This window comes from Alligator sinensis, unplaced genomic scaffold (assembly GCF_000455745.1).
Source record: "Alligator sinensis unplaced genomic scaffold, ASM45574v1 scaffold292_1, whole genome shotgun sequence".
NCBI classification, from domain to species: domain Eukaryota; kingdom Metazoa; phylum Chordata; order Crocodylia; family Alligatoridae; genus Alligator; species Alligator sinensis.
In genome coordinates this window covers 689,719-702,133 of record NW_005842509.1, presented here as the reverse complement: position 1 = coordinate 702,133, position 12,415 = coordinate 689,719, and the positions used below count along the sequence as shown (strand labels likewise).

At 41.1% G+C, this 12,415-nt stretch overlaps 1 protein-coding gene and 1 long non-coding RNA gene across 3 annotated transcripts in view; one reads left to right on the top strand and one right to left on the bottom strand.

The window, feature by feature from the left end:
* The window catches only part of SCUBE1 (signal peptide, CUB domain and EGF like domain containing 1), a 356,000-nt gene that overhangs the window by 49,287 nt on the left and 294,298 nt on the right, over nt 1-12,415 (bottom strand). Inside the window, exons 9-10 of the mRNA XM_014523611.2 lie at nt 6,669-6,785; nt 1,595-1,717 (exon numbers count right to left, since the gene is read on the bottom strand). Of these exons, the coding sequence (XP_014379097.1) occupies nt 1,595-1,717; nt 6,669-6,785 (240 nt within the window). The remainder of the gene's footprint in view (nt 1-1,594; nt 1,718-6,668; nt 6,786-12,415) is intronic.
* LOC112551560 overlaps nt 1-12,415 on the top strand; it is a 31,771-nt gene that overhangs the window by 4,604 nt on the left and 14,752 nt on the right. For both annotated transcript variants that reach the window (XR_003095861.1, XR_003095862.1), the window contains one exon: nt 466-781. This is a non-coding gene — a long non-coding RNA (uncharacterized LOC112551560). The remainder of the gene's footprint in view (nt 1-465; nt 782-12,415) is intronic.

Sequence of the window (12,415 nt, the reverse complement as noted above, 5' to 3'; positions counted from 1 at the left end):
CCTAGCCTTTTAGTCTGTGGGTTGGATAAGCAGTGCCAATTCGATCTGCAGGCCTGATCCAGCATGCAGTGGGGCCTAATGCAGCTGTGCAGGGCTGGGGCCCAATCCTTCTTCATGGGGCCAGCCCAGGCAGGGCCAATCTACCCATGTGGGTCTTGGAAATTTGACAGTGAGGAATGGTGGAAATTAACACTGTCACCATTCCCCACCGACAAATTTCCTTGGACCCATGGAGAGCCTTGTGGGCCAGATGACGTGGATCTGTGGGCTGATGATTTTTAATCATCAAAACAAAACTTCCCCAAAAGACTAAGCCAGCATCTTGTAGTTAGTGCTCCCAGACATTTGTGCTCAGCCCTTTTTTGGGAGACTTCCTGCAGGGACTCTTGTTTCTTTCCATGCCATCACTGATATTTGCCAATTAATACATTCTTTATTTTCACGATGTGATCACTTGTCTTCTAGATGCTGACATACACCACCAAGGCTGACTGACTGCTTTTAACCCAGCGGGTGTCAACTTTTTTAGACTCAAGCACCCCAGGTTTACTTTTCACTTGTTTTTTCACTACAGAAAAATAATAGAGTAATTCTTCTGGTGCAAGGAACTCAGAAAGACCACCAAAGCTTAGAATGTTTTCAATGGTATGAATTCCTATTTGAAGTCTCTGGGTTTGTCTTGTGAATCATGTTTGCATGCCCAACAGTGCTAATGTTGCGTGGCACTTTGCAGCAAGTTTGAAAGGATCTCAAGGAAGGCCAGAGTGCTGCAACACCTTGGGTAAGTATCACTGTTTTAAACAAAGACTGCCTCTATGATCAGCATATGCTGTTTTAAATATGAGTGTGATACCAGAGTTTTCAGTCAGAATCCTAATTGGACTAAGAGGTGTTTCAACTGCAAAAGGAGTGCAGGATCAGATGCTAAATGTGTCAGCCAGAAGTTATTTAGATAAAAAGGATTTTACCAGTTTCACGAACAATTGAACACCCCCTGCTCAGAAAAATGTGTTAAATTAAAATACTTACAGCAGGTAGTTGTCACTCTTAGTGTGACTCTTTTTGTGTGTCAAAGTTTTCAATCTTTTTGTGACTACAGAAAAATAATAGCGCAGTTTTCCTGTCGCAAAGAACTCAGATGGACTTCTATTTGAAATCTCTTGGTTCATCTTGTGAATCACATTTGTAAACCTAACAGTGACAACATTATGTGGCACCTCATGGCACCATTGGAACGATCTCAAGGCACCCCAGAGTGCCATGGCACCCCAGATTGCCACAGCACCCTAGTTGAGAATCAATGACCTAGAGAGACAGTGGACATGGTCAAAACAGGAATGACTGAATTACCAAATTACCTTCCATAACACTGAAAAACTTTAGGAAAAAAAAGTGTGACTATGGCTAAACTGAAGATTTTCTTCAGTGGAGCCAGGATTTTACCCTACTATCTGAGGCTACAAAATGGGTCCAAAATTGGGCGCACACCAATTTATTACACAACTAAATACAAACACTTTGGACATTTCTCAAGCATCTCTTTCCATATTACTATGCCCAAATGATACAACCCAAAAGGAAGATACTCACTTACCAACACAGTCCTTTTTATTCCAGTGTAGTTTCTTTCCAAGTGGACAGATGCACTCATAGCTTCCCATTGTGTTAATGCACCCATAGTCACAGCTACCATTGCTGATGCTGCATTCATCAACATCTGAAAGTATGTATTGAAACAAGTCAGGATATGTATCTATTGTACGTCATGTATAATGTTCACATTTTAATTATATATACAATGCAGACATATACACTCACAAAACAGTTTTAGTGCACAGAGTGTATAGATACACACACAGCTCCTAATTTTGCAAAGACTCAAGTGCATGATTACATTTTTGCACTACGAGCAGTCACATTGAAATCTGTAAAATCAACTCACATATATAAAGCGAGTGTGACTGTCAGTAGGATCAAGGCCATAATGTATACTAAACAATACCAACAACTTCAAAGGGGCAAATATACAAGAGATTTATCCATTCTTGCATATTAGAAACATAAGTTATTCATAATATCACCCAGAATATATAGTTTTAGAAATGGATAATGGTTAACAGACAAAATACATACTTGATAGGAACAGAGTAGAGAGAACATACTTTGTTTAGTCTACCAGTCAGAGGAATACTAATGAGAAGGAATCTTGTTAGAGGCAAGCAAGGCAATTACCAAAAATATGTTGCTGATACATCAGTTAAAGGCTTTAAACTTTGGTTGTGGGATAGATAGATAGATATCTTTGATAGATATTTGGTCACAATTAAGCATAATTTGTTTAGTCTACTCGATCAGCATTTATATAAGACTTCATTAATATGCTGGCTGATATACCACTTACTTTATGAAGTGTTAAAAGAAGGATAACCAACTGACAGGGGGTTGTATAAAGTAGGCATTGTCAAACTAACTCAATATCATGTTTTTTTTTATTAGTTATTTGTATTTCTGTAGCATCTAGGAGCCAAGGTCATAAACTTTTGTGCTAGGCACTATACAAAGGCAGAACAAGAGACAACACTTGTCCTTTTGATGCAATGTTCAATTTGATTGATAAAGGTAATAGAGTTGATGCAATATATTTAGACTTCTGCAGTAGTGCAACTAGGGTTGACAAATTGGACATTAGCCCCAGGAGCTCAGTTAACAGAGGCAACAGGATGGAACTCTCCCCCGGATGTCTGTGCTGTGGTGGCAGCAGCAGCAGTATAGGCACGCTGTTGTGTTCCCTATTGCAGCTACTGCACATTGTTGCTGACAATGGCAATCAGTGATAAGGGTAAGTTTCGACCAGTGTTTTGATGGAACAGCGTTTCATTTAGAATTTTGTTTCAATTTGAAACAGCTGTTCTGTTTTGTTCCCTCGAAACAGGGTTGAAATGGCAAAACTGTTTTGACGTTTTGCCCATAGGATATAATGGGGAAGGACAAAACAGCCTATAACTTTGTTATTTCTGGCTTGATTTGGATGACACTTGTAGGAATGGTAGCCCCTTCTGAGGGCATGAAGTCTGCCAAGTTTCAAGGAGTTAGGTGCAGGGGGTTCGGGGAAACTACACACCAAATTCTTGAAAGCAAAACTCATGTCACTTGTATGTGTTAAGCCACAGCAGGGTCAAAACTGCAGGCATGCTAGCCCCTGCGGACATGAGTTTTGCTTTCAAGTATTTGGGGTGCAGTTTCCCCAACCCCCCTGATTTGAATCTGAATTGAATACAGCCCATTTTGCACACCCCTAGAGTCTATCCATTGATGCAGACCATGCCTCTAAACATTTCTTGATGTGACTTAGCTAATTGTGCATAAAAATTTGATATCTGCTTTATGCAGGTATCAAATTTAGTCTCAAATAGCCTAAAATCATCATTTTTAAGGTGCATTAAGAGTACACATGTGTAGACATGCACCCTTAATGTGCCTTAAATTGGGCTAACGTGCATTAAATACGCTCGTGTAGACATGCCTAATGTAAGTGTAAAAGAGAAATCATCATGTGGGTGTATCTCTAGGATTCTTTGGCCTTGAATTACTCAACATTTATATCAGTGATGCGAGGGACAAAACTAAAATCAATGCTAACACATGCCAATGGCAAATAAAAGAAAACGGCAGGTCATTAGCAGCTTGGGTCACTTAGTTAAACTGGGCACAAGAAAATAATGTGTGTTTCAATATAACCATACACAAGGTCATAGAAGGGAAGAACAAAGAATACTGGCCTTAGAAGCAGTGACTGAGAAAGGACTTAGGGGTCATTGTGGATAATCAACTGAGCATGACCTCCCAGTTCGATGCTGTATCCAAAAGGGTGAATGTAATGCCTAGATGTATAGACAGGAGAACATCAAGTAGGACCATAGAGGTTATATTCGCTCGGCACTATAGTGTGACCACTGCTAAAATGCCACATCCAGTTTTGGATCTTGTACTTCAAGTGGAAGAGGGTTCAGAGAAGAGCCATGATTTTGATAGGGCCCGAGTCATGATCTTTAAGTGTTTGGGACTGGTCATACTGTAATACTGCTTGGAATACAGCTTCACAAAAGACCTTTTGTGAAATGTTACATATTATGATCTCACAGCTAAATTCTATTACATAACCGTCCTCTGTCTCATATTAAAGCATGGCACTAAGAGACAAACTTTATCTGGATCTTCTGAAGATTCTGAAATTTCCTATTTTCCTTCAACTCTGATTTATCCTCTCTGCTACATGGGCAATACCCATTGCTCTCATAACATCCATCTCCTGATATAGATTATAACTAATGCTAGGCCTGGGATGAAAAAGCTCAGGATCTGAAGAAGTTAGATTCAGATCTGAGATTTGGTTCTACTCATTACAGAAGTAAGGGCCAAATGAGGTTTTAGGATCTGGATTCAGCCTTGCCCAAAAAACATGGAATTATTTGAATCTAGGATGTGAGATCTGCCTCATTGTTTAAATTAAAGATCTGTTTAATGCAAAACTCTGGAGCCTCCAAAAATTCAAGGGTCAACCCCTCCCCACACACAAACTGGCTTAGATCCTTAATGCTCCCAAGCTCTGATCATGCTTCCATCATTGCCCCTTAAATGTAGACTTTTTCTTCAGGATCCTTTCTGGATGAACTCCTTGTAGCTCTCTTCTCAGCTGCAGGGAAAGCTCTGTTATCTATTTAATTCACAGCATGCATAAACCCCACTCCACACAAAGGATCCTGTCTCCATCCACCCCAGCTTCTCTTCTAAAAAGAAGGTAGGCACGGATGTCAAAAGTTAACTCCACAAAACCAGGGGAACTCAGAGTTCAGATAGAAACAATTAACTAAACCCTGTTCTTGATTACATCTGGGCAAATACTTCAGAATCAGTTGCGTGGTGTGTAACTAGAACCAGGATAGAACTAACTATGCTTGGCTGCCCTGTTTATTCTTTAGCACTAAGAGACCTCCCCGTTAACACATGAGAAACAAATCTTACATTCACTATTTACCATGATAAATGAGCACAAATAGGGCCAGAACTATTAGGGCCAGATTCTGTTCCCAGTAACTTCACTGAGCGAAAAAGATTTACTTTAGACTGACATGTATCAACATATAAAGTTTACTTTTGTTGGTTTAAAATTAGATACTTCATGTTATCAGCCAATGCTTCTGTTTACAGTTTTTCTTAGATTATACTTTGCATAATTTTAAAGTACTATGGACAAAACCCAAATTCTATGTTTATCAAACAAAACCTATTTGTTTTATAGTTAAAAAAAGGAAAGATTCCTTTTGGACTTCAGTGTTTTCTAACAATAATTTACATGAAAAGCCTTAAGGTGGAAAAATGGACTACTTCCTATTACCCGATTTGTTTGCACAATATTTGTATAATGCTGATCTGATTGGTTAAAAACATAATTCAGACTAAAGACTCCTCATGTATCCCAAAAAGCAAACCTTTGTTTTCCTTTGAACAATATTTGGGACATAACCAAAAGACTTATTAAATGTTCTGACAGGAGACCACACTGCGTTAGCCAGCTGAGTGGCAAATGGACATGGAGTGTGAGCTACTACAGATGCAGAGTAGACTTACATTCAGGAATGAACATGAAAGTTTCCCTTCCTGTAGAGGCTGATAGAAAGCTGATCCTGTAGATGTTGTGGGGCAAACAAATAGTTTAGGATGCCCTTGGAACACACATTGTCAATTAGATGGCTAAAAGCCACTATGCTCTTACTTGATCCAAATTAAAAGGAGCTGTGTAGATCAGGGGTGAGGGATACGGGTAGCTTATTGACACTGGAATTGGGAATCAGCTATACCAGAGGCCTAATAGTGGCTGAATACAAGTAAATATTTATGGTTTAAATTAATTTAAATTAACAGTTGGTCTAATAAAATATATCACAGACAAAGATCTTTGCCTCTTGAATTTTTCCTGGATCATCATAGCTACAACATCACTCCAACACTACCTTAAACTAATTAATTTATTAAGTAAGTAAGCAAATTATGGCAAATCCCATAAACTATGTGCCACTTCCTATTTCAAAAATAGGGATAAGCACTACTTATTTTTCCTAATTTAGAGAGTTGGCTACATATGTCTACAAAATACTTTGAAAGTAGACACTGCTATGTGAACATCTTAGACCCTGATCCTATAAACTCATATGCGAGTAACTTTACTCATGTGTGTTACATGTTTGTAAGATCATGGCCATTGGTCTTAAGCTCTTTGGGAAGAGACCACACTGTCCATTATATAGAAAGGAGTCTCAATCAGGGGCCCAAGGCCTGTCTTGTGAAGACGAAGAAGTCTGTGCAAAGCCTCCTTGACTTCAGTGGGGCTTCATGGAGACATAGCAACTGGCTTGCACAGATCAAAATTCAGGATCATGGTCCAGCTTGGCACCTTTACATAATGCAGCAAGGGTTATTCTTTTTCAGATACTCTTCTCCCAAGAATATCTAAGGCAGTTTTGAGATTCTGCAATGTTTTCATACCTGGCCATGTTTGTTTAATCTTAATCTGGCATTTTCAGTGCTGAAGTCTCAGCAAAGGTAAACATCCATCACTTAGTACATGATTGTACAAAAAGAAATATAGCGGTAAAACTCAGTCTCCAAACCTCCACAATGTGTCATTCCATACAACGTGTAGCCTTTGTGACAGAGACATTCAAAACTTCCTGGGTAGTTGATGCAGGTATGATCACAGGTCCTTTCAAATGAGCACTCATCTATATCTGAATTCAGAGAAAAAGTTTGAAGAAGTCAGAACTCATTCAAACCTGATGAATGAAATCTAACTCTCTCATTCATTGCACTGACATTATTGACATACCTAAGCAACATTCCTAAGTAAGAGCAGAAGGAAAACAGTAGCTGCATTTCCTTATCGCCTGAGGAAGAGGGGGCTCAGGGGTCAGGGAGGAAAAAAGGAAAGTGTGCTTTAGGAATGTGTTAGGGTTGCAATACATATTTTGACCACTAGGTGACATAAATTTAGTTTCAGATGGCGTCATACCACTAGGGCTGTGCAAAAAATTGATTTTGTTAGTGTGGCTACAAAACGGACAGAAAATCTGAAAAAATTAAATTTTTGATTTTTTTTCCTGAAAAAATAACCTGAAAAATTCAGTTTCTTTCAACGTGAAATGGTTTGCATTGGTCACCTGCAAGAAAAGCGAAGGAAAACAACAATTATATGTGGAAACCTGCTGGTGTTCTCCCCCCAACCTGTCCACTGGCTTCATGGTTACAACATTAATTTGGAAGGTGGGTTCCTCCTCAAGGGAACTGGACCAACATTTCCTGTCCCTCCAGAGAATATCTTGATTTCCATGATATTGGGTATTCTGAGGTGGGAGGGCCCACAAACTTCTGTCTATGCTATTCCACTTTACTGGAACAGAGACTGAAATTTAGGCATCACATCCCAACTCCAAGCTGAGTGCTTAAACAATGTCCTTTTCATTCTCTCTCTCTCTCTAATACATATATGATATAAATCTAACAGATAAATTCTGCCTCAGAATACCTTAGAGCCTGCTGGTCAGAACACTCACCAGGCACATGGGTGCCCTTGTTTCAAGTCCACTCTCCCCATGATTCAAGGCAGGGATTTCAGCGCTAAAAAACTCCCTACCCATCTCTAATTGCCAGCATTCACAAATATGCAATGCATATTCAGATGGTAATTTTCATAATGAGTATAATTAACAGCATGACATTTCTGCTCCTTCCCAGGGCGTGCAACAATCATTAAACAGCACCAGGCCTGATTTTCAAACAACTGCTGAAACATAGGAGAATGGAGAATTTCAGCAGGGGGTTCTTGTGTAAAGTGTCCTTTAAACAATCCTTCAAGAATGCTTTTTAATTTAAAAGGTCAGATTATTAAGAAAATGTAGCCATCTGACAGTTTAAATTTAAATGAAAAACAGCAGATAGTATCCCTTGAAATAATTTGGGAGCTTTCTAGTAGTGCTCACTTTATTCTTTATTTAAAAAAACAGACAGAACAGCCATATAAGCCATTTCATCTAGTGATGGATGACATATGTGTCTGTGTAGTATGTAAAACAGTATGTAGAACAGTAGTTTTTAATATATATATGGAACAGTAGATGCCTACATATATTAGTGGGCCCACAAACTGTTTAACAAGATACTACTGACTTCTTATTTACTATTTTTGATTTGTAAGGAACAATTCTTGGCCTAGCTACCACTCATGCAAGTGCTTAACTCTGGGCCATTGGTTCTCAAGCTTTCAGACTCCAAGCACCCCTCATTGGACTGCAGGCACCCCTCCATAATTTTTGTGAATTGAGTGGCATCCAATTAAAAAAATTAAAAAATATATTCCAGTGTTTACCACCTTACAGAGGGGCTAGGCATTGGGGTGGTGGATCAGTCAGGCAGGGACAAGCCTGAGCCTGTCTGCTTATCTCCTCACACTTGATAGTACCTTCAAAGGATCTGATGGCATCTCAGGGTGCTGCAGCACTCTGGTTGAGAACCACGGCTCCAGGTATATGAATAAGCCCACTGGAGTAAAGTTCCTGTACAAGTGTTTGGATGGTTGGGATCTCTGTGGTTTTTAGAAAATTTCTACAGTTATGACACAAACATATATTTAATATTTATAAATACAAACGTGAAGATAATGCACAAAAATGAAAATAAGTAGTTAACAGGTAATCATCAAACATCTGATACAAAGTGAAATCCACATGAGAAATAAGAAAACCTGAAATCTCCAATGTATGTGCAAGTTACCTTTGCCCTGGAAGACAAAACAAAAACCGGGGATCTAAAGTTTTCCTTTTTTCACACCTGCTTCATTTTTATGAAATATTTCCTAATTTTCTTTTGACCCCCCCAAATTAATTTATTTTTAGAGTTATTTTTATAGCCTTAGATATATTTAATGATTGCAATAAAAAATTTAAAATGGCAAACTTTGGGAAGGACAATGTGTGTGTGTGTGTGTGTGTGTGTGTGTGTGTGTGTAAGTAAAACTTGGGAACCAGCTCTACAGTTAAAGTTTAAAAAAATTCAAATTCAGAAACAGCCAAATAATGCATTGTAATTTAATTAATGTCACTGTAATTTAATTAATGTAAGACCTTATTCTGGCTTTTGACTTAATCTGAAAGTCTTTGTTTAAAACTTCATATGCCTCAAAAAAAGGCCTCAGCATAACACCATTTAAGTCAACTGGAATCATGCCATTGACTTCAGTGACTACAGGGTTAGGCACTTTGCTTTCTGACAGTAACAAGGATTTATACCACTTTGTGGCTTCCTAAGTAAGAGTTTGTCTATTAACATGTTCTTTTAGAATGGATATATGCAATGCTGTTGAATCTATTGTATAATATAAATTGTATAATTTATATTAGTTCAGGCTGACTAATGGAGATGTTACAACAAATATTTTTCCTATAATACAAATAGGGTTTAAAAGGCATTTTAGCCATTTAAATCCAGTACCCCACCTCTTGCTGCTATCATGAGAAATTCAGCCTTTGATTTTGATCTTGTTATAGCTGTATGAGATTGGACACCCTCTGCACACTTGAACAATAAGCCCTTTCGTTTGTGTTCCTTATTTCCTGACAAGATAGGACATCTCCATGATAGTCTATGCTCAAGGCAACAAGTTTCCTGCACCCCCAACAATGGCAAAACCACCAGTCTCCTGTGGAATTCAGCACTGGCCATAGAAAAGGGAAAAATATTTCACCATTTACTCTGCGCTAAAGGAAGCTGGCTGCATGTTTAAGCTAGAATGCTAGAATTGTTTCTGGCCTCTCTGTCTGATATCAGTGTTCTGGGTAGTGGCAGCTGCTGACTCCCAAAAGCTCTGCGATTTTTCCTTTGGATCATACTATTGCTGCACGAAGTCACATCCATGTCATCTCTAGAAGGGTATTTTTAACTTAGTTCCGTATTCCCAAAAAGAACTAAACATCTGGGCAGTGACTGAACAGTTGTTCATTACACCTGCCTTTCACCTCCAGAGAACTGGGTTTCAAATCCTGCTTAGTTTGCAGTTGAGAATGAATTTGAGTGTCCAGACTTCACCCTTTGTTTAGAAAGAAAATTATATAGTTTAACATTGTGTACTTAAGACAACTCCCAAGATTATAATGGCAAAGGTGCTGCAGGTCAGGAGTTGATCAATCGGAATAACTGATTTTTTTGGTGTGATCATGGGTGTCTGGTGTCTCTTGAGTCAGGGAGACCACATGCCCCCACTTCACACCTGCCAGTGACTGGGGGGCAGGGTCCCCTGGGGGCCAATCCTGCTGGCCAGGGAGAGGTGAGGAGGGGTCCCCTGGCGGCCAATCATGCGGCCGATTTCACTCACCATAAAAGCGGCCGCACTGCTTTGGGAACTCCCACGGCCACCAGAAGCAGCGCGGCCGCTTTTGCTGGTGACCCTGCTCCCCAGCTGGCGTTCACCGGGGGGGCCCTGCTGTTTCTGACTGCCCCCCTACCCACCGGCTAAACAGGGAGCGCAGCCGGACAGGGGGTGCACCGGCACTCTTAGGGTGTGCACATGCACCCCCTACACGTTGCCCCTGGGTATGATGGACAGAAAAAAAAGTTGAGTCAATCTGATAGTAATATTGTTTCAGCATAAAAATTAAATGCTGAAAAAATGTTTAGATCCCAAAATGAAATGTTATATTTTAGATGATTTTTACCCTTTTCTTAAAAAAAAAAAAAGTTAAATATATTTTCAAACATTAATTTGAGATGAAAAATCAAAATGCTTGGTTTTGAAAGTGACAGAGGGATAAATGACAGAGGAACATTTCAAATTTACAGAAAAAAATTTCCCCCTTGTTTCAGGTGAAACAATTTGTTAAATTTGGCACCAATACCTTCAGATGACCCCAAACTACCACTTTCAGTAAATAAAACTATTCATCTAAACTATTTCCTTGCATGCTAGTCAGGAGTAAATTATATTAGTATTTGATCATAGCTCTTGCCAGGCAGCCTTAATAGTCTTTTATTTTTATGGCTAGAGACAGAAGTTACACATAAACTGGCTTCAATGATTGGAAACTGGTTTAACTGTAACAGAATAAAAGTTCAGCGCACATAAACCTCTTTCAAAATGGCACAAACTAGTTTAAGATAAACCTGGTTGGATGTAGTATCAGACTTAACTGATTTAGATTAAACTGGTTTAAGGAACTTCTGTCTTAGATACCCTCCTGACTCAAATTAATTATCAGTCACCCAATTCCCAGAATGCTTTACAGCCCTGGGCTGTGCTGTCTCCTCCAGCGCAACAGGGCTGGCACTGCCCCCAGCTGTCACAGCTGAGTCACCAAAGCCTCTGCTCCCTAGCCTGCTTCCTGCCTGGGCGTGTCAGCCCAGCAGGATGGAGGGCAGGGGAACAGACCCATAGAACCCCCTAGTCCCAGGCTGTACAGGAAGAAGGGGAAAAGCCCCTGTGGCGGAGGCTTTTTGCTCCCCTCATTGTAGTCAAGCCAGCCAGTCTGGGATCAGCTCAGCCCTACCCTCTCCCCAGCCTCCACCTCCTAGGTTGCCTGATACTTGCTCCTCCAGCCAGAGTCTACAAGGGGAGAAGCCCCCATCAGGAAGCTTTTGGGCTCCCCCACAGCAGTTTGGAGCCAGGCTGGGATTGGCTCAGCCCCACCTCCTCCTTAGCTGTCCACCTCTGAGAGGCAGGGTGGGAAGGGAGGGAAATGCATTCGCTCAGCTGAGGTTTTTCTAGCATGGGAGGGGGGTAAGTACCCACTGGGGGGCTTTTCACACTCCCTGGAGCTCGAGCTGGGCTGGGATCACCCCAGCTCTGCTCCTTCCCCAGCCATCTGCCCTTGAGCATGTAGCTGAGATGGTGGGGCTGGGGCAAGCCCAGCCTGGCTCCAAGCTGTGGGAAACTGGAAAGCCCGCTGGTGGGTGCTTTCCCCCTATGCCAGGTAGATCCCAGCTGTTGGGGACAGCGGAAGGCCCATGGTGGAGGTTGTGTTCCCCCCTCTCACCCTTCTCAGAGGCAGACGGCTGGGGAAGGAGTAGGGCTAGTGTGATCCCAACCTAGCTCAAGCTGTAAGGGGGGCAACCCCAGTAGGTACTTCCCCTGACCTCACACCAGACAGACCCTAGCTAGGGGGCCTGTGCTGGGCAGCCTGGGCCAGGCGGGGTGGGAGGTGCATTCCCATCACTATGCCTTCCCCAGTCATCCATCTCCAAGAGACATGGGAAGGGACAGGGCTAGGGTCATCCCAGCCTGGCTTCAAGCTGGGTCAGGGCATGAAAAGACCCCCAGTGGGGGCTTGCCCCTGCACCCTGCAGAACCCAGCTGCCAATCAGGCCTGGGTTGCCC